We start from the raw sequence: 19120 nt of genomic DNA on the forward strand, positions 1-19120 counted from the left end.
ACTGTGGAAAGAGCTTTAACCAGTTACACAGCCTGAAAAAACATCGCTCCATTCACAGCGGGGAGGAACCATATGCGTGTTCTGTGTGTGGACGAGGCTTGAACTGATCGTCCAACCTGGAGAGACACAAGGACATCCGCAAAATGGAGAAACCGTGGGAATGTGGAGACTGTTGGAAGGGATTCAGCTCCCCATCCCGGCTGGAAACTCATCTGCCCCGAATGTGGGAAGGGATTCAGTCAGTCATCCCACCTTCTGACACATCAGCGAGTTCACACTGGGGAGAGACCGTTCAGTTGTTCTCACTGTGGGAAGAGATTTGGGCAGTTATCGAACCTCACTGACCACCAGCGAATTCACACTGGAGAGAGGACATTCAGTTGCTCTCAATGCAGGAAGAGGTTCGGGCAGTCATCTAGCCTCACTGAACACATGCGAGTTCACACTGGAGAGAGGCCATTCACCTGCACTGTGTGTGGGAAGGTTTTTGCTCGATTAGCCAACCTCACTAAACACCAACTTGTTCACACTGAAAAGAGACCTTTCAAATGTTCTGAGTGTGGGAAGACCTTTAAAAGCACAAGAGATCTGCTGACACACCAACACACTCACACTGGGGAAAAGCCGTTCACCTGCTCCGTGTGTGGGAAGGGATTTGCTAATTCCTCCCACCTGCTGACACACCAGCGAGTTCACACTGGGGAGAGGCCATTCACCTGCTCTGTGTGTGGGAAGGGATTCATTCAGTCATCCCACCTGCTGACACACCAGCGAGTTCACACTGGGGAGAGGGCGTTCATCTGCTCCGTGTGTGGGAAGGGATTCACTGATTCATCCACTCTGCTGAGACACCAGCGAGCTCACACTGGGGAGAGGCCATTCACCTGCTCCGTGCGTGGGACGGGATTCATTCAGTCATCCCACCTGCTAAATCATCAGCGAGTTCACACTGGGGAGAGACCGTTCACCTGCTCCGTGTGTGGGAAGAGATTCACTCGGTCATCCCACCTGCTGAAACACCAGTGAGCTCACAAATGACTGCAGTGGTTGGATTCTGCTGTTAATCACATGCAGGACTGAACCATGTTCATTCTGACAATTGAGGTTTGTTTCTGATTATGTTAGTAACCCAATAACTGGGCTGGAGTTTAATATATTGATATTTGTCAAATAAATCAGCTTTGTATCAAACACAATGTGTCGAGTCCTTGATTTCTCCAAGATAAGAGGAGACTAATTGATGTCCTGTTATCAACTGCTCCATTTTTGGGCCTTTTCTCCTTTCTAACTCTAGATTATTTCAGTTTTCATACCTTTGGTTACTCTCATGGACAAGTCCCAGCTCCCCAAACCTTCCTGAATGCCTCTCCGAGCCTTGGTATGCAAGGAAGGCATCGGAAACACGTCCGGGATCACTAAACACAAAACCCAGTCTGTGAATCACTTTCAGATACTGGACTTAGCGTGTGACCCACAGCATCTCTCTCACCTTCGATGTGTGAATAGAGCATCACGCCTGCAAACCTGGTTTAGATTTTCATTCCCTCAGGAAATGTAGTTAACAGAAGATGAACAAGTTAACAGATCATGGTCCAATAAGCCAGCTCTATAGTCACAGGAGAAAATCTGTTTTCTAACTCCTTGAGTGGACAGAATAAAGATAGATCGCAAATATAAGAGCCCTTCGTATCGGTTGTAAATAAATTTTAGATCCTGACTGATTCTGTGCTTATTATAGATTTCCCCATCCCTGTGGAAGTCGAATTTGGTCAAAAACTGCTTCTTGGAAATTTCTTTCAAATGTAACCCTGCTATTCAAGAAAGGAGGGAGAGATAAAACAGGGAACTATAGGTCAGTTAGCCTGACATCAATAATAGCGAAAATGCTAGAACCTATTATTCAGGACATGGTAACAGGGCACTTGGGAAATCACAATATGATCAGACAGAGTCAACACGGATTTATGAAAGGAAAATCGTGTTTGAAAAATCTATTAGAGTCTTTTGAGGGTGTAACTAGCAGGGTAGATAAGGGGGAACCAGTGGATGTAATATATTTAGATTTTCAGAAGGCATTTGATAAGGTGCCACACAATAGGTTGTTACACAAGGTTAGGGCTCATGGGTTTGGGGGTAATATCTTCGCATGGATTGAGGATTCGTTAATGGACAAAACAGAGAGTAAGGATAAACGGGTCATTTTCAGGGTGGCAGAGTGTAACTAGTGTGGTACCACAAGGATCAGTGCTTGGCCCTCAGCTACTTCAATGAGATGAGGGATCCGAGTGTAATAGGTGTGAAAGTAAGCAGTGAGGAGGACGTAAATAGGCTGCAAAGAAATATAGACCGGTTCAGTGAGTGGGCAAGAAGGTGGCACATGGAGTATATGTGGAGAAATGTGAAGTTATCCACTGGTAGGAAGAATAGAAAAGCAGAATATTTAAAAGGTGAGAGACTTGTAAAGGTTGGGATTCAGAGGGATTTTATAGAATCATAGAATGGTTACAGCATGGAAGAAGGCCATTCGGCCCATCAAGCTGTGCCAACTCTCAGCTAGTCCCACTCCCCTGCACTTCCCCTGCAAATTTTTTTCCTTCAGATACTTATCCAACTCCCTTTTGAAAGATAAGATTGAGTCTGCCATTCCAGATCTTAACCACTCGCTGCGTAAAAAAGCTTTTTCTTACATCACCTTTGGTTCTTTTGCCAATCACCTTAAATCTGTGTCCTCTGGTTCTTGACCCTTCCGCCAATGGGAACAGTTTCTCTATCTAATCTGTCCAGACCCCTCATGATTTTGAACACCTCTAGCAAATCTCCTCCCAACCTTCTCTGCTCCAAGGAGAACAACCCCAGCTTCTCCAGTCTATCAACGTAACTGAAGTCCCTCATTCTTGGAATCATTCTCGTAAATCTTTTCTGCACCTTCTCTAAGGCCTTCACATCTTTCCTAAAGTGTGGTGCTCAGAATTGGACACAATACTCCAGTTGGGGTCGAACCAGTGTTTTATAAAGGTTCATCATAACTTCCACACTTTTGGACTCTATGCCTCTATTTATGAAGCCCAGGATCCCGTAAGCCTTTTTAACTGTTTTCTCAACCTGTCCTGCCACCTTCAATGATTTGTGCACATATACCCCCAGGTCTCTCTGTGCAGTCCCTTTAGGATTGTACCATTTAGTTTATATTTCCTCTCCTCATTCTTCCTACCAAAATGTATCACTTCACACTTTTCTGCGTTAAATTTCATTTTACCATGTGTCCGCACATTTCACCAGCCTGTCTATGTCTTCCTGAAGTCTATCACTATTCTCCTCGCTGTTCACTATACTTCCAAGTTTTGTGTCATCTGCATATTTTGAAATTGTGCCCTGTACACCCGCATCCAATTAATTAATATATAATCAAGAAAAGCAGTGGTCCTAGTACCGACCCCTGGGGAACACCATTGTGTACCTTCCTCTAGTCCAAAAAACAACCGTTCACCACTACTCTCTGTTTCTTGTCACTTAGCCAATTCCATATCCATGCTGTCTTTGATTCCAGTTTACCTGGGCCAGATCCGTTCTCATCCCACTGAAATTGGCCTTCCCCCAGTTAAACATTTTTATTCTAGATTGCTCCCTGTCCTTTTCCATAGCTAATCTAAACCTTATGATACTATGATCACTGTTCCCTAAATGTGATCACTGTTCCCTAAATGTTCACCTACTGACACTTTCTTCACTTGACCTACCTCATTCCCCAGAACCAGATCTAGCAATGCCTCCTCCCTCGTCGGGCCAGAAACGTACTGATCAAGAAAGTTCTCCTGAACACACTTCAGAAATTCTTGCCCTTCTCTGTCCTTAACACTATTACGATCCAAGCCTATATTAGGATAGTTGAAGTCCCCCATTATCACTACTCTATAGTTCTGGCCCCTCTCTGCCCTGAACACTATTACAATCCCAGCCTATATTAGGATAGTTGAAGTCCCCCATTATCACTACTCTATAGTTCTGGCCCCTCTCTGTAATTTCTCTGTAAATTTGCTCCTCCATATCTTCCCCACTATTTGGTGGTCTATAGAATACACCTAGTCGTGTAATGGCACCTCTATTATTTCTGAACTCTAGCCATATAGATTCTGTCCTCGACCCCTCCAGGACATCCTCCCTCTCCAGCACTGTAACATTCTCCTTGACCAATACTGCCACACCACCTCCGATCTTTCCTATCTTTCCTGCACACTCTATAACCAGGAATATTTAATACCCAATCCTGCCCTTTTTTGAGCCAGGTCTCAGTTATTGCCACATCATATTCCCATGTGGCTATTTGTGCCTGCAGCTCACTGACCTTGTTTACTACGCTTCGTGCGTTCACGTACATACACTGTAAACCCATCTTAGACCATCCTGTATTCTCTCTTAGTTTGACCCCACCTAATACCTCACTATATCTTACTTTAGTGATCTCTGTCTCTCCCAATCCTGTGAGCACTTTATTTCCCCTTTCTAATGTTTCATCCTGGTGCCCATCCCCCTGCCAAATTAGTTTAAACCCTCCCCAACAGCACGAGCAAACCTCCCCGTGAGGATATTGGTTCCGGCCCTGTTGAGGCGCAAACCTTCGGGCCTGTACAGGGCCCACATCCCCCAGAACCAGTCCCAATGCCTCAGGAATCTAAAGCACCTTCTCTCCAACCACACGTTCATCTGCTCTATCCTCCTATTTCTATACTCACGAGTGAGTGGCACCGGGAGTAATCCGGAGATTACTACCTTTGAGGTCCTGCTTTTTAATCTCTTTCCTAGCACCCTAAAATCTGCCTGCAGGACCTCATCCCTCTTTCTACCTGTGTCGTTGGTACCGATATAGACCATGACCTCTGGCTGTTCACCCTCACCCCTCAGAATATTCAGGGCCCGGGGCCAGGGGAGGCTGTGGGGCTTTAAAAGAAAAAGAAAGACTTGCATTTCTATAGCGCCTTTCACGACCACCGGACATCTCAAAGCTCTTTACAGCCAATGAAGTACTTTAGAAATGGAGTCACTGTTGTAATGTGGGAAACGCGGCAGCCAATTTGTGCTCAGCGAGGTCCCAAAAACAGCAATGTGATAATGACCAAATAATCTGTTTTTGTTATGTTGGTTGAGGGATAAATATTGACCAGGACACCGGGGATAACTCCCCTACTCTTCTTCAAAATAGTGCCATGCGATCTTTTACGTCCACCTGAGAGAGCAGACAGGGCCTCGGTTTAACGTCTCCGCTGAAAGACGGCACCTCCAACAGTGCAGCACTCCCTCAGCACTGCATTGGAGTGACAGCCTAGCTTTATGTGCTCAAGTCCCTGGAGTGGGACTTGAACCCACAACCTTCTGACTCAGAGGGGACTTATTCCCCTTATTGGACACAAGGCTCTTTGTCTCACAACGCAATGTCTCAGATTTTAAAAATATTTCATTCACTAGAAAAAGATGAAGTACAACATTAAATAAATATCGAATGAAAAGTTTGTATCAGTGATGGTGACCATGAAACTATCGGATTGTGTAAAAACCCATCTGGTTCACTAATGTCCTTTAGGGAAGGAAATCTGCCGTCCTTACCCGGTCTGGCCTATTGGTGACTCCAGACCCACAGCAATGTGGTTCACTCTTAACTGCCCTCTGAAATGGCCCAGCGAGTCACTCAGTTGTATTCAGAAGGCGGCTCACCACCACCTTCGAGGGCAATTAGAGATGGGCAATAAATACTGGCCTTGCTGGTGATGCCCACATCCTGTGAATGAATTAAAAAAAATACACAGTGGTCACCTTCAGAACATAAGAATTAGGAGCAGGATTAGCGATACGGCCCCTCGAGCCTGCTCCACCATTCAATAAGATCATGGCTGATCTTCGACCTCAACCCCACTTTCCCACCTGATCCACATATCCCTCGATTCCCCTAGAGTCCGAAAATCTATCTCAGCCGTAAATATGCTCAACGACTGAGCATCCACAGCCCTTTGGGGCAGAGAATTCCAAAGATTCACAACCCACTGAGTGAAGAAATTCCTCCTCATCTCAGTCTTCAATGGTCGACCTCTTATCCTGTGACTATGCCCCCTAGTCCTGGAATCTCCAGCCAGGGGAAACAACCTCTCAGCATCTACGCTGTCAATTCCACTCAGAATCTTGTATGGTTCAATGAGATCACCTCTCATTCTTCCAAGTCCCATCAAACAGTCCCAGGGCAGGTACAGCACGGGTTAGATACAGAGTAAAGCTCCCTCTACACTGTCCCATCAAACACTCCCAGGGCAGGTACAGCACAGATTAGACACAGAGTAAAGCTCCCTCTACACTGTCCCATCAAACACTCCCAGGGCAGGTACAACATGGGTTAGATACAGAGTAAAGCTCCCTCTACATTGTCCCATCAAACACTCCCAGGGCAGGTACAACACAGGTTAGATACAGAGTAAAGCTACCTCTAAACTGTCCCTTCAAACACTCCCAGGGCAGGTACAGCACGGGTTAGATACAGAGTAAAGCTCCCTCTACATTGTCCCATCAAACACTCCCAGGGCAAGTACAGCACAGGTTAGATACAGAGTAAAGCTCCCTCTACCCTGTCCCATCAAACACTCCCAGGGCAGGTACAACACAGGTTAGATACAGAGTAAAGCTCCCTCTAAACTGTCCCTTGAAACACTCCCAGGGCAGGTACAGCACAGGTTAGATACAGGGTAAAGCTCCCTCTACACTGTCCTATCAAACACTCCCAGGGCAGGTACAGCATGGGTTAGATACAGAGTAAAGCTCCCTCTACACTGTCCCATCAAACACTCCCAGGGCAGGTACAGCAGGGGTAGATACAGAGTAAAGCTCCCTCTACACTGTCCCATCAAACACTCCCAGGGCAGGTACAGCGTGGGTTAGATATAGAGTAAAGCTCCCTCTACATTGTCCCATTAAACACTCCCAGGGCAGGTACAGCACAGGTTAGATACAGAGTAAAGCTCCCTCTACACTGTCCCATCAAACATTCCCAGGGCAGGTACAACACAGGTTAGATACAGAGTAAAGCTCCCTCTAAACTGTCCCTTCAATCACTCCCAGGGCAGGTACAGCACAGGTTAGATACAGAGAAAAGCTCCCTCTACACTGTCCTATCAAACACTCCCAGGGCAGGTACAGCATGGGTTAGATACAGAGTAAAGCTCCCTCTACACTGTCCCATCAAACACTCCCAGGGCAGGTACAGCACAGGTTAGATACAGTCACTGACACAAATCTCCTCCTGTCTGATATAAACCAACCCCAGTCACTGACACCAATCTCCTCCTGCCTGATATAAACCAACCCCACAGTCACTGACACCAATCTCCTCCTGTCTGATATAAACCAACCCCAAAGTCACTGACATCAATCTCCTCCTGTCTGATATAAACCAACCCCAGTCACTGACACCAATCCCCTCCTGTCTGATATAAACCAACCCCACAGTCACTGACACCAATCTCCTCCTGTCTGATACAAACCAACCTCACAATCACTGACACCAATCCCCTCCTGTCTGATATAAACCAACCCCAGTCACTGACACCAATCCCCTCCTGTCTGATATAAACCAACCCCACAGTCACTGACACCAATCTCCTCCTGTCTGATATAAACCAACCCCACAGTCACTGACACCAATCCCCTCCTGTCTGATATAAACCAACCCCACAGTCACTGACACCAATCTCCTCCTAATAAGACCATAAGAAATAGGAGCAGGAATAGGCCACTTGGCCACTCGAGCCTGCTCCACCATTCAATAAGATCATGGCTGATCTTGGGCTCAGCTCCCCATAACCCTTCACTCCCTTATCTTGCAAAACCCTGTCTATCTCCACCTTAAATGTATTTAATGACCCAGCCTCCACAGCTCTCTGGGGCAGAGAATTCCACAGATTTACGATCCTCTGAGAGAAGAAATTCCTCCTTATCTCAGTTCTAAAAGGGCGACCCTTTATTCTGAAACTGTGCCCCCGAGTTCTAGATTTCCCCACGAGGGGAAACATCCTCTCTGCATCTACCTTGTCGAGCCCCCTCAGTATCTTATATGTTTCAATAAGATCACCTCTCATTCTTATAAATTCCAATGAGTATAGGCCCAGCCTGCTCAACCTTTCCTCATAAGTCAAACCCCTCATCTCTGGAATTAACCTAGTGAATCGTCTCTGAACTGCGTCCAATGCAAGTATATCCTTCCTTAAACAAGGAGACTAAAACTGTACGCAGTACTCCAGGTGTGGTCTCACCAATACCTTGTACAGTTGTCGCAGGACTTCCCTGTTTTTATACTCCAGCCCCTTGCAATAAAGGCCAACATTCCATTTGCCTTTTTGATTACTTGCTGTACCTGCATGCTAACTTTTTGTGTTTCATGCACAATGTCCCTCCGAACTGTAGCATTTTGTAATCTCTCTCTATTTAAATAATAATTTGCTTTTTTATTTTTCCTGGCAAAGTGGATAACCTCACATTTCCCACATTATACTCCATCTGTCAAATGTTTGCCCACTCACTTAGCCTGTCTATATCCCTTTGCAGATTCTTTGAGTCCTCTACACAACTTGCTTTCCCACCCATCTTTGTATCATCCGCAAACTTGGCAACATTACACTCGGTCCCTTCATCCATGTCATTAATGCAGATTGTAAATAGTTGAGGCCCCAGCACTGAACTAGTGGCACCCCACTAGTTACCGTTTGCCAACCGGAAAATGACCCATTTATCCTGATTCTCTGCTTTCTGTTAGTTAGCCAATTCTCTATCCATGCTAATATATTACCCCCAATTCTGTGAGCTCTTATCTTGGCAGTAACCTTTTATGTGGCACCTTATCGAATGCCTTTTGGAAATCCAGCTCCTGTCTGATATAAACCAATCCCACAGGCCCAGAAAGATTAAACTCAGCCCGTTACCTGGATTGGACTTATCTCCATTCCCGTGCCAAAGGGATTGCTGTACCAAACAGGAGGGGCAACATTTGGGGATTCTCGATTCTCCACCAATTCCCATTCCCCTTCTTTCTGGTGGATAATGGAGGTGCCACTGTGTGTAATGTGCAAGTCAGTAAGAATTGTCAGCGAGGATTAATCAGCAGTTTCTAATTGGAGATATTAATCCATGGAACTTTTCAGACAATAAATTGTAGATTTTGTACCAAAGGTCAATTTAGGGTTAAAGTAAAATTCATAACTTTGTCAAATAATTTCTTATGAAAGTCCTGAATTAAGGGGAAAGATCATAGACAATGGTTCTTAAAGGGACACTGCAGCCCCAACAAGTCAATCAGCTATATATCCAGAATATTAACCCTGTAACTGGACTGGAGTTTATTAACATCAGCAGAAACAAACCCCAACTGTCAGAATGTTTGCAGTCCTGGACGTGATTAACAGCAGCAATAACATCAGAATCCAACTCCTGTAGTCAAATGTGAACTCGCTGGTGTGTCAGCAGGTTGGATGATCGAAAGAAACGCTTCCCACACACGGAGCAGGTGAACGACCTCCCCCGAGTGTGAATTCGTTGGTGTGTCAGCAGGGTGGATGAACAAGTGAATCCCTTCCCACACACGGAGCAGGTGAACGGCCTCTCCCCAGTGTGAATTCATTGGTGTGTCAGCAGGGTGAATGAACAAGTGAATCCCTTCCCACACACGGAGCAGGTGAACGGCCTCTCCCCAGTGTGAACTCGCCGGTGTCTCAGCAGGTTGGATGACTGAGCGAATCCCTTCCCACACATAGAGCAGGTGAACAGTCTCTCCCCAGTGTGACTGCGTCGATGAGTTTCCAGGTGGGACGGGGAACTGGATCCCTTCCCACAGTCCCCACATTACCACGGTTTCTCCGTGGAATGGGTGTCCTTGTGTCTCTCCAGGTTGGACAATCAGTTGAAGCCTCGTCCACACACAGAACACGTGTACGGTTTCTCCCCGCTGTGAATGGTGCGATGTTTTTTCAGGCTGTGTAACTGGTTAAAGCTCTTTCCACAGTCAGTGCACTGGAACACTCTCACTCGGGTGTGGGTGTCTCGGTGCTTTTCCAGTCACACTGATGTTTCAAATCTTTTCCCACAGACAGAACAGACAAACATTTCTCCTTCCACATTCAAAGGTCGAGGATATTCAGGTCCTGATGAATTGAGTGACTCTCAGATCTTGACATGATGTTTGGTTTGAGTTTCCCGTCTGCAAATCCTCCCCTTCTAATACCCTGTAAAAGGAGTTCACAAAAGTCATCACTGTAAGTACAGGATAGAAATTCAGAACAGACAATTCTAGTTTCTATAAAACATTCTTTCACACATGGGGATTCTAACCTTGGGACTGTACATGGGGATTCTAACCCTGGGACTGTACATGGGGATTCTAACCCTGGGAATGTCCATGGGGATTCTAACCCTGGGACTGTACATGGGGATTCTAATCTTGGGACTGTACATGGGGATTCTAACCCTGGGAATGTACATGGGGATTCTAACCCTGGGACTGTACATGGGGATTCTAACCCTGGGACTGTACATGGGGATTCTAACCCTGGGACTGTACATGGGGATTCTAACCCTGGGAATGTACATGGGGATTCTAACCCTGGGACTGTACATGGGGATTCTAACCTTGGGACTGTACATGGGGATTCTAACCCTGGGAATGTACATCGGATTCTAACCCTGGAACTGTACATGGGGATTCTAACCCTGGGACTCTACAGGGGGATTCTAACCTTGGGACTGTACATGGGGATTCTAACCCTGGGTCTGTACATGGGGGTTCTAACCCTGGGAATGTACATGGATATTCTAACCCTGGGACTCTACAGGGGGATTCTAACCCTGGGACTGTACATGGGAGCGCAGCTTTGAAAGAACAAAAGATTTGCATTTCTATAGCGCCTGGTACGTCCCAAAGCAATTTATAGCCAATGAAGTAGTTTTTGGAAGTGTAGTCACTGTTCAGTGTAGGACAGGCGGCAGGCAGTTTTTGCACAGCAAGCTCCCGCAATCATCAATGTGATAAGGACCAGATAATCTGTTTTTTTTTAATGATGTTGATTGAGGGATAAATATTGGCCAGGACACTGGGGATAACTCCCCTGCTCTTCTTCAAAATAGTGCCCTGGGAACTTTTACGCCCACCTGAGAACAGACGGGGCCTCGGTTTAACGTCACATCTGAAAAAACGGCACCTCTGACAGTGTAGCACTCCCTCAGCACTGCACTGGAGAGTCAGTACAGACTCTTGTGCTGAAGTCCCTGGAGTGGGATTTGAACCCACAACCTTCTGGGACTCTTCTCTTACAACTCTATGGCATGTAAACTCTGAGCTTGGCACTTCCCAGCGACTTCAGGAGAGATGGTGAGAAATGCTCTGTGTGGAGAGTGAGAATACAATAACTGAAACATTGATTGTCTCTCCCGGGCACTAGGACCCGGTTGGAAGCAGACACTGAAGCCCCGCCCACTTTATATAAAATAGCCGCGCATGCGCTCTGTTCCACACTGATTCAAAATGGCGTCGCACCGGAACTTTCCGCCCCCGCAGCTGCAAACATAGGATCTTCAGGTTATTATTCGGGACTTGCGGCCTACCCTAGTTGTTTATGAAGCCTCCCCACCTACCTACCGGTCCATTGCTCCCCTGCGCCCACCGATTCTTATCCACTGCCGAAGCGCGCTTCTGGCTGCTGTTCCTCCATCTGTCCGTTTCCCGTACACCGCACTGCGCATGCTCAATACACCCACCCCCTACCGCGCCTGCACGCTGGGCTCCTGCAGTCTGGGCACATGCTCCACCGCGGGGAATGTTGGGTAAAGGCCCCCCATTGAAAGACCAGATTAGTGAATACGAAATAGGAGCAGGAATAGGCCACTTGGCCCCTCGAGTCTGCTCCGCCATTCAATAAGATCATGGCTGATCTTGGGCTCAAAGCCACTTCCCCGCCTGCTCCCCATAACCCTTCACTCCCTTATCTTGCAAAAATCAGTGTTCTTGCTCAGGCCAACATCCCCAGCATCGAAGCTTTGACCACGCTCGATTAGCTCCGATGGACGGGTCAAATTGTCCGCATGCCCGATACAAGACTCCCAAAACAAGCGCTCTACTTGGAGCTCCGGCATGGCAAGAGAGCCCCAGGTGGGCAGAGGAAATGCTTCAAGGACACCCTCAAAGCCTCCTTGAAAAAGTGTAACATCCCCACTGACACCTGGGAATCCCTGGCCCAAGACCGCACAAAGTAGAGGAGAAGCATCTGAGAAGGCGCTGAACACCTCGAGTCTCTTCGCCAGGAGCAAGCAGAAGCCAAGCACAAACAGCGCAAGCAGCGGACATCAACCCAAGCATGCCACCCACCCGCCCCTTCAACCACCGTCTGCCCCACCTGTGACAGAGACTGTCGGCCCCGCACTGGACTCATCAGTCACCTGTGAACTCATTTTTAATGTGGAAGCAAGTCATCCTCGGTTCCGAGGGACTGCATAAGAAGAAGAAGATACTAGTGAATAAGAACATAAGAAATAGGAGCAGGAATAGGCCACTTGGCCCCTCGAGCCTGCTCCGCCATTCAATAGGATCATGGCTGATCTCGGGCTCAAAGCCACTTCCCTGCCCTCTCCCCATAACCCTTCACTCCCTTATCTTGCAAAAATCTGTCTTTCTCCACCTTTATTGTATTTAATGACCCAGCCTCCACAGCTCTCTGGGGCAGAGAACTCCACAGATTTACGACCCTCTGAGAGAAGAAATTCCTCCTCATCTCAGTTCTAAAAGGGCGACCCTTTATTCTGAAACTGTGCCCCCGAGTTCTAGATTTCCCCACGAGGGGAAACATCCCCTCTGCATCTACCTTGTTGAGCCCCCTCAGTATCTTATATGTTTCAATAAGATCACCTCTCATTCTTCTAAATTTCAATGAGTATAGGCCCAGCCTGCTCAACCTTTCCTCATAAGTCAACCCCCTCATCTCAGGAATTAACCTAGTGAATCATCTCTGAACTGCCTCCAATGCAGTTCAGAGACCAAATAAGGAGACCAAAAGTGTACGCAGTACTCAAGGTGTGGTCTCACCAATACCCTGTACAGTTGTAGCAGGACTTCCCTGCTTTTATACTCCAACCCCCTTGAAATAAAGGCCAACATTCCATTTGCCTTTTTGATTACTTGCTGTACCTACATGCTAACTTTTTGTGTTTCATTCACAAGGACCCCCAGGTCCCTCTGAACTGTAGCGTTTTGTAATCTCCGTTTAAATAATAATTTGCTTTTTTGTTTTTCCTGCCACAGTGTATAACCTCGCACTTTCCCACATTATACTCCATCTGCCAAATGTTTGCCCACTCACTTAGCCTGTCTATATCCCTTTGCAGATTCTTTAAGTCCTCTGTACAACTTGCTTTCCCACCCATCCTTGTATCATCCACAAAGTTGGCTACATTACACTCGGTCCCTTCATCCAAGTCATTAATGCAGATTGTAAATAGTTTAGGCCCCAGCACCGATCCTTGTAGCACCCCACTACTTACCGTTTGCCAACCGGAAAATGACCCATTTATCCCGACTCTCTGCTTTCTGTTAGTTAGCCAATTCTCTCTCCATGCTAATATATTACCCCTAATTCCATGAGCTCTTATCTTAAGCAGTAACCTTTTATGTGGCACATTATCAAATGCCTTCTGGAAATCCAAATACACCACATCCACTGGCTCACCTTCGTCCACCCTGCTTGTTACATCCTCAAAGAACTCCAGCAAATTTGTTAAACATGATTTCCCTTTCATAAAACCATGCTGACTCTGCTTGACTGCATTGTGATTTTCCAAATGCCCTGCTACTGCTTCCTTAATGAAGGACTCCAGCATATTCCCAACAACAGATGAAAGGCTAACTGATCTATAGTTTCCTGCTTTCTGTCTCCCTCTTTTCTTAAATAGGGGTGTTACATTTGCGGTTTTCCAATCCACTGGGACCTCTTCAGAGTCCAGGGAATTTTGGTACATTGCAACCAATGCATCCACTATCTCTGCAGCCACTTCTTTTAAGACTCTGGGATACAGGCCATCCGGTCCAGGGGACTTGTCGTCTTTTAGTCCCATTATTTTACCAAGTACTTTTTCCTTAGTGATAGTGATTGTCTTTAGTTTCCCCCTCCCTGTGGCCCCTTGATTTTCCATTATTGGGATGTTGTTAGTGTCTTCTACTGTGAAGACAGGTACAAAGTATTTGTTCAGAGTGTCTGCCATTTCCCCGTTGCCCATTATTAGTTCCCTTGTCTCATCCTCTAAGGGACCAACATTTACTTTAGCTACTCTCTTCCTTTTTATATACCCATAGAAGCTTTAACTATCTGTTTTAATATTTCTTGCCAGTTTACTCTCATAATTCATCTTCTCTCTCTTTATTATTTTTTTAGTCATCCTTTGCTGGTTTTTAAAAATTTCCCAATCCTCTGGTCTCCCACTAATCTTGGCAACATTGTATGCCTTCATTTTCAATTTGATACCATCCTTTACTTCCTTAGTTAGCCACGGATGGTGGTCCCTTCTCTTAAAATCTTTCTTTCTTGCTGGAATATATTTTTGTTGAGAGTTATGAAATATCTCCTTAAATGTCTGCCACTGCATTTCAACTGTCTTACCCATTAATTTATTTTTCCAATCCACTTTAGCCAGTTCTGCCCTCATGCCATTGCAATTGCCTTTGTTTAAGATCAGGACACTGGTTTGAGATACAACTTCCTCACCCTCCAACTGAATTTGAAATTCAACCATGCTATGATCACTCTTTCCTAGAGGATCCTTTACTAGGAGATCATTTATTAATTCTGTCTCATTACACAGTACCAGATCCAGGATAGCCTGATCCCTGGTTGGTTCCATTACATACTGTTCTAGGAAACCATCCCGGATGCACTCCATAAACTTCTCCTCAAGGCTACCATGGCCAATTTGATTTGTCCAATCAATATGGATTTAAAACCATCCGTGATTATTACTGTACCTTTTTTACAGGCCTCCATTATTGGTTGATTTATACTCTGTCCAACAGTATTGCTACTGTTCGGGGGCCTGTAGACTACATCCACCAGAGACTTTTTCCCCATATTATTTTTATCTCCACCCAAACCGATTCCACATCTTTGATCTTCTGAGCCAATATCACTTCTCACCACTGCACTGATCACATCCTTTACCAACAAAGCCACCCCACCTCTTTCCTTTCTGTCTAACTTTCCAAATTGTCAAATATCCTGGAATATTCAGTTCCCAGCCCAGGTCACCTTACAACCATGTCTCTGTAATGGCGATCAGATCATACCCATTTGTATCTATTTGTGCCGTCAACTCATCTATCTTGTTACGAATGCTGTGTGCATTCAGATATAGAGCTTTTAACTTGGTCTTTTTATCATTTCTCCTTGTTTTGGCCCCATTTTCTGTTGCACTCTTATTTTTAAACATTCTGTCCCTTCCTGTCACACTCTGGTTATTATTTCCCCTATCTCTATCCTGCTCTATTGCTTTCTCATTTCTCATTGACTTTTTAAATTCCCGCTCACCTGGACCCTCCCCCGCACTATTTAGTTTAAAGCCCCCTCTACAGCCCTAGTTATTCGATTCACCAGGACTCTAGCCCCAGCATGGTTCAAGTGAAGCCCGTCCAAACGGAACAGCTCCCTCTTATCCCAGTACTGGTGCCGGTGCCCCACAATCGAAACCCATTTCTCTCAGAATAGAACATGATTTACTGTGATCAGATTGAGGACTGAACCATGTTCATTCCAGCAGTTCTGGTTTGTTTCTGCTGATCTTAATAACCCCTGTACCTGTGCTGGAGATTAATATTCTGTATAAATAGTGAATAAATCAGCTTTGTTTCAAACACACTGTGTGTTGAATATTTGATTTCTCCATGATAAGAGAAGACGAATTGATGTTCTGTTACCGACTGTTTAATTTTTGGGTCTTTTCTTACTCTGGATTATTTCCGTTCTCAACTAGTTCGCCTTCTACCACATCAAACCCCAAGCTTGCTCCGTTTGAGTACACGACTTGTGGGTGTCATAGACTGAACTGTAGTGTCTCATTACACTCATCTGCCATCAGCTGGTCCAGGCAGCGGGCGGTCGAGGGGGTCGTTCGGCTCAACTGCCTGCCTCTCTTCCACGGCCACGTTCATGCCCGGTGGCCCTCGAGATGTAGCACGCGGTGTCCGCCGGCACGCTCGAGGCCTTCCGCGACTGGTGGGTACCACAGGGACTGGAGTACATCATCACCACTGGTAATGGAATTTTAATTTAATTTATTATGTTTCCTTTAATGTTTTAAGTTAAGTTACAGTTTATTTATTAACACAAAAGAGTACACTCATCTGCAATTCTTTATAGAACTATCTTGCATAAGATTTGAAATATGGTATTATTTGTATAATTTAATTCTTTGTGGATTCGATTTAGTAAACCTCCTCCACACATACAGCACGTGATAACATTTGAAAGGTTCTGATCTTTGTAATAGTAATTTCTGAGCTTGATGGTCTCGTTGATTTAATCTCTTGTTACTAACATACCTTACACTATTTCTTTCATCGAGATAATTATTTCAAATACTTCCATTATCAGGCCTTTAGCTGCTCCATTGATCCCTGTCAATGATCCTTTGTTAGGGGCTGGGGTTAGGGTGTAGGCTTACGGGTCAGTGTTTATGGCTCTTGGTTATTGGTTAGGATTGGGGTTAGTGGTTGGGGCTCGTGGTTATTGGTTAGGATTGGGGTCAGTGGTTGGGGCTAGTGGTTATTGGTTAGGATTGGGGTTAGTGGTTGGCGTTACTGGTTATTGGTTAGGATTGGAGCTAGTGCTTGGGGGTCATGGTTATTGGTTAGGATTGGGGTTAGTGGTTGGGGCTAGTGGTTATTGGTTAGGATTGGGGTTAGTGGTTGGGGTCAGTGGTTATTGGTTAGGATTGGGGTTAGTGGCTGGGGCTAGTGGTTATTGGTTAGGATTGGGGTTAGTGGTTGGGGCTCGTGGTTATTGGTTAGGATTGGGGTTAATGGTTGGGGCTAGTGGTTATTGGTTAGGATTGGGGTTAGTGGTTGGGACTAGTGCTTATTGGTTAGGATTAGGGTTAATGGTTGGGGCCAGTGGTTATTGGTTAGGATTGGGGTTAGTGGTTGGGACTAGTGCTTATTGGTTAGGATTGGGGTTAGTGGTTGGGGCTCGTGGTTATTGGTTAGGATTGGGGTTAGTGGTTGGGGCTAGTGGTTATTGTTTAGGATTGGGTGTTAGTGGTTGGGGCTAGTGGTTATTGGTTAGGATTGGGGTTAGTGGTTGGGGCTCGTGGTTATTGGTTAGGATTGGGGTTAGTGGTTGGGGCTAGTGGTTATTGGTTAGGATTGGGGTTAGTGGTTGGTGTTTGTGGTTAGTGGTTGGGGCTCGTGGTTATTGGTTAGGATTGGGGTTAGTGGTTGGGGCTAGCGGTTATTGGTTAGGATTGGGGTTAGTGGTTGGGGCCTGTGGTTATTGGTTAGGATTGGGGTTAGTGGTTGGGGGTAGTGGTTATTGGTTATGATTGAGGCTAGTTGTTTTTGGCCAGTGGTTATTGGTTAGGATTGGGGTTAGTGGTTGGGGGTAGTGGTTATTGGTTATGATTGAGGCTAGTGGTTGGGGCCAGTGGTTATTGGTTATGATTGGGGCTAGTGGTTGGGGGTAGTCAATTGGAGGTTAGACTTAGGAGTTAGTGATTAGGGTTAGAAACCATTATTAACAACACAGGTGTCACTGGATGCATCTTTTTCATTTCATGTTTTTTAACCTCACACAGACAAGTCACGGAACAGCCTCATGAATTGTTCATTCAAGGAACATTCTTTCTGGCTGGAGCCTGATTTTTTCCCTTCTTTCACATCTCTACAGTTCTCACAGAAAAATACATACACTTTGGGATTTGGGGACAAGAACTGGCGGATCCAGGTGTTGGGCTGGTTACATCCCAATCATCAGCCTGCCTGAAAAGGGCTTCTGAAAATAACCTGTCACCATCTGATTCTACCATCATGTCTTCATCTATTACCCACCTTTCTCCCTCATTAAAGCACTTTTCACCACCATGACCATTCTCCATACTGAGGCTCTCTGATTTCCATTTACAGTCTCAGTTTAAGTGGTCCCTGGATTTGGTGTCTCAGTGTAAGTGGTCCCTTGATTTGGTTTCACAATGTAAGTGGTCCCCGGATTTGGTGTCCAGATTCATTTCCAGCCATTTTGAGATATCCCTTACCCTGACACCAGAAAGGCAACACACCCTTTGGAACTCTTGATCCTGACTGTAAAGACTACTATCTATCCTTCTAATTATAGGATCCCCTACACTACAATGCTTCCACTCTGCTCCTCCACCCCTTGGACAGCCTGCTGTTCCATGGTGCCTTGGGCAGCATTCTAGCTGTCCTTCCCAGTCTTTCTCCTTATCCTCACAGGTATTGAGTACTTTGTACCTGTTGGACAGGAGCAGTGTCTGCAGGACTTCCTTCACTACATCTCCTACATTCCCCTTACCCGGCTGACTGACAGTCACACTCTCCCCTTCCTGCACCTGTGCTTTCTTCTGGTGTGTGACTGTACTGGAGTAAATTATCCAGTAATTCCTGCTCCTCCCTTATATGTCGGAGTGTCTCTAGCTCGGACTCCAGCTCACTGACTTGGAGCTGGAATGTCATGAGGCAGAGACATTTGCTGCAGATGTGGCAGTCTGGGACAGTCTCGTTGTTCACAAACTCCCACATACTACAATCCCCACACACTGCCTGGTCTTTATTAATGAATGAATGAATTTATTTTCTGTTATCTGTCGTTTATTTCTTGAACTGTGATTAATTACTTCGCTATTTATCAGTTAGGAGCGTCTTTAAAAGCAGTTCGAATTTAATCACTTACCTTGTTTTTCTTTGACTTACTGTTACTTGCACTAATAAATTCTTACTAAGTCAAGCTTAACACTAACCACTAAAGAGACTAAACACACAAAGGGATATCGATGCTCTTACCAATATACTCATGTTAATTTGCTCTGCTGTGTGTTGATTATAACGTCACTTTTT

General features: G+C 45.6%; 1 protein-coding gene and 2 pseudogenes across 1 annotated transcript; 1 reads left to right on the forward strand and 2 right to left on the reverse strand.

Annotated features, from left to right (window-relative positions):
• Positions 1 to 19120, reverse strand: part of LOC147118473 (uncharacterized) — a 177793-nt pseudogene that overhangs the window by 11897 nt on the left and 146776 nt on the right.
• On the forward strand, positions 103 to 1185 carry LOC147118474 (uncharacterized; the record flags this gene model as incomplete). The annotated part of the gene is made up of 1 exon (XM_085987019.1): positions 103 to 1185. A coding segment is annotated over one exon (924 nt), but the record flags the coding sequence as incomplete, so codon positions are not given.
• Positions 9322 to 19078, reverse strand: LOC147118475 (uncharacterized; annotated as a pseudogene).

The sequence above is a fragment of the Somniosus microcephalus genome, chromosome 4, assembly GCF_052327205.1.
Source record: "Somniosus microcephalus isolate GS21.2 chromosome 4, FLI_Smic_1.0, whole genome shotgun sequence".
NCBI lineage: Eukaryota > Metazoa > Chordata > Chondrichthyes > Squaliformes > Somniosidae > Somniosus > Somniosus microcephalus.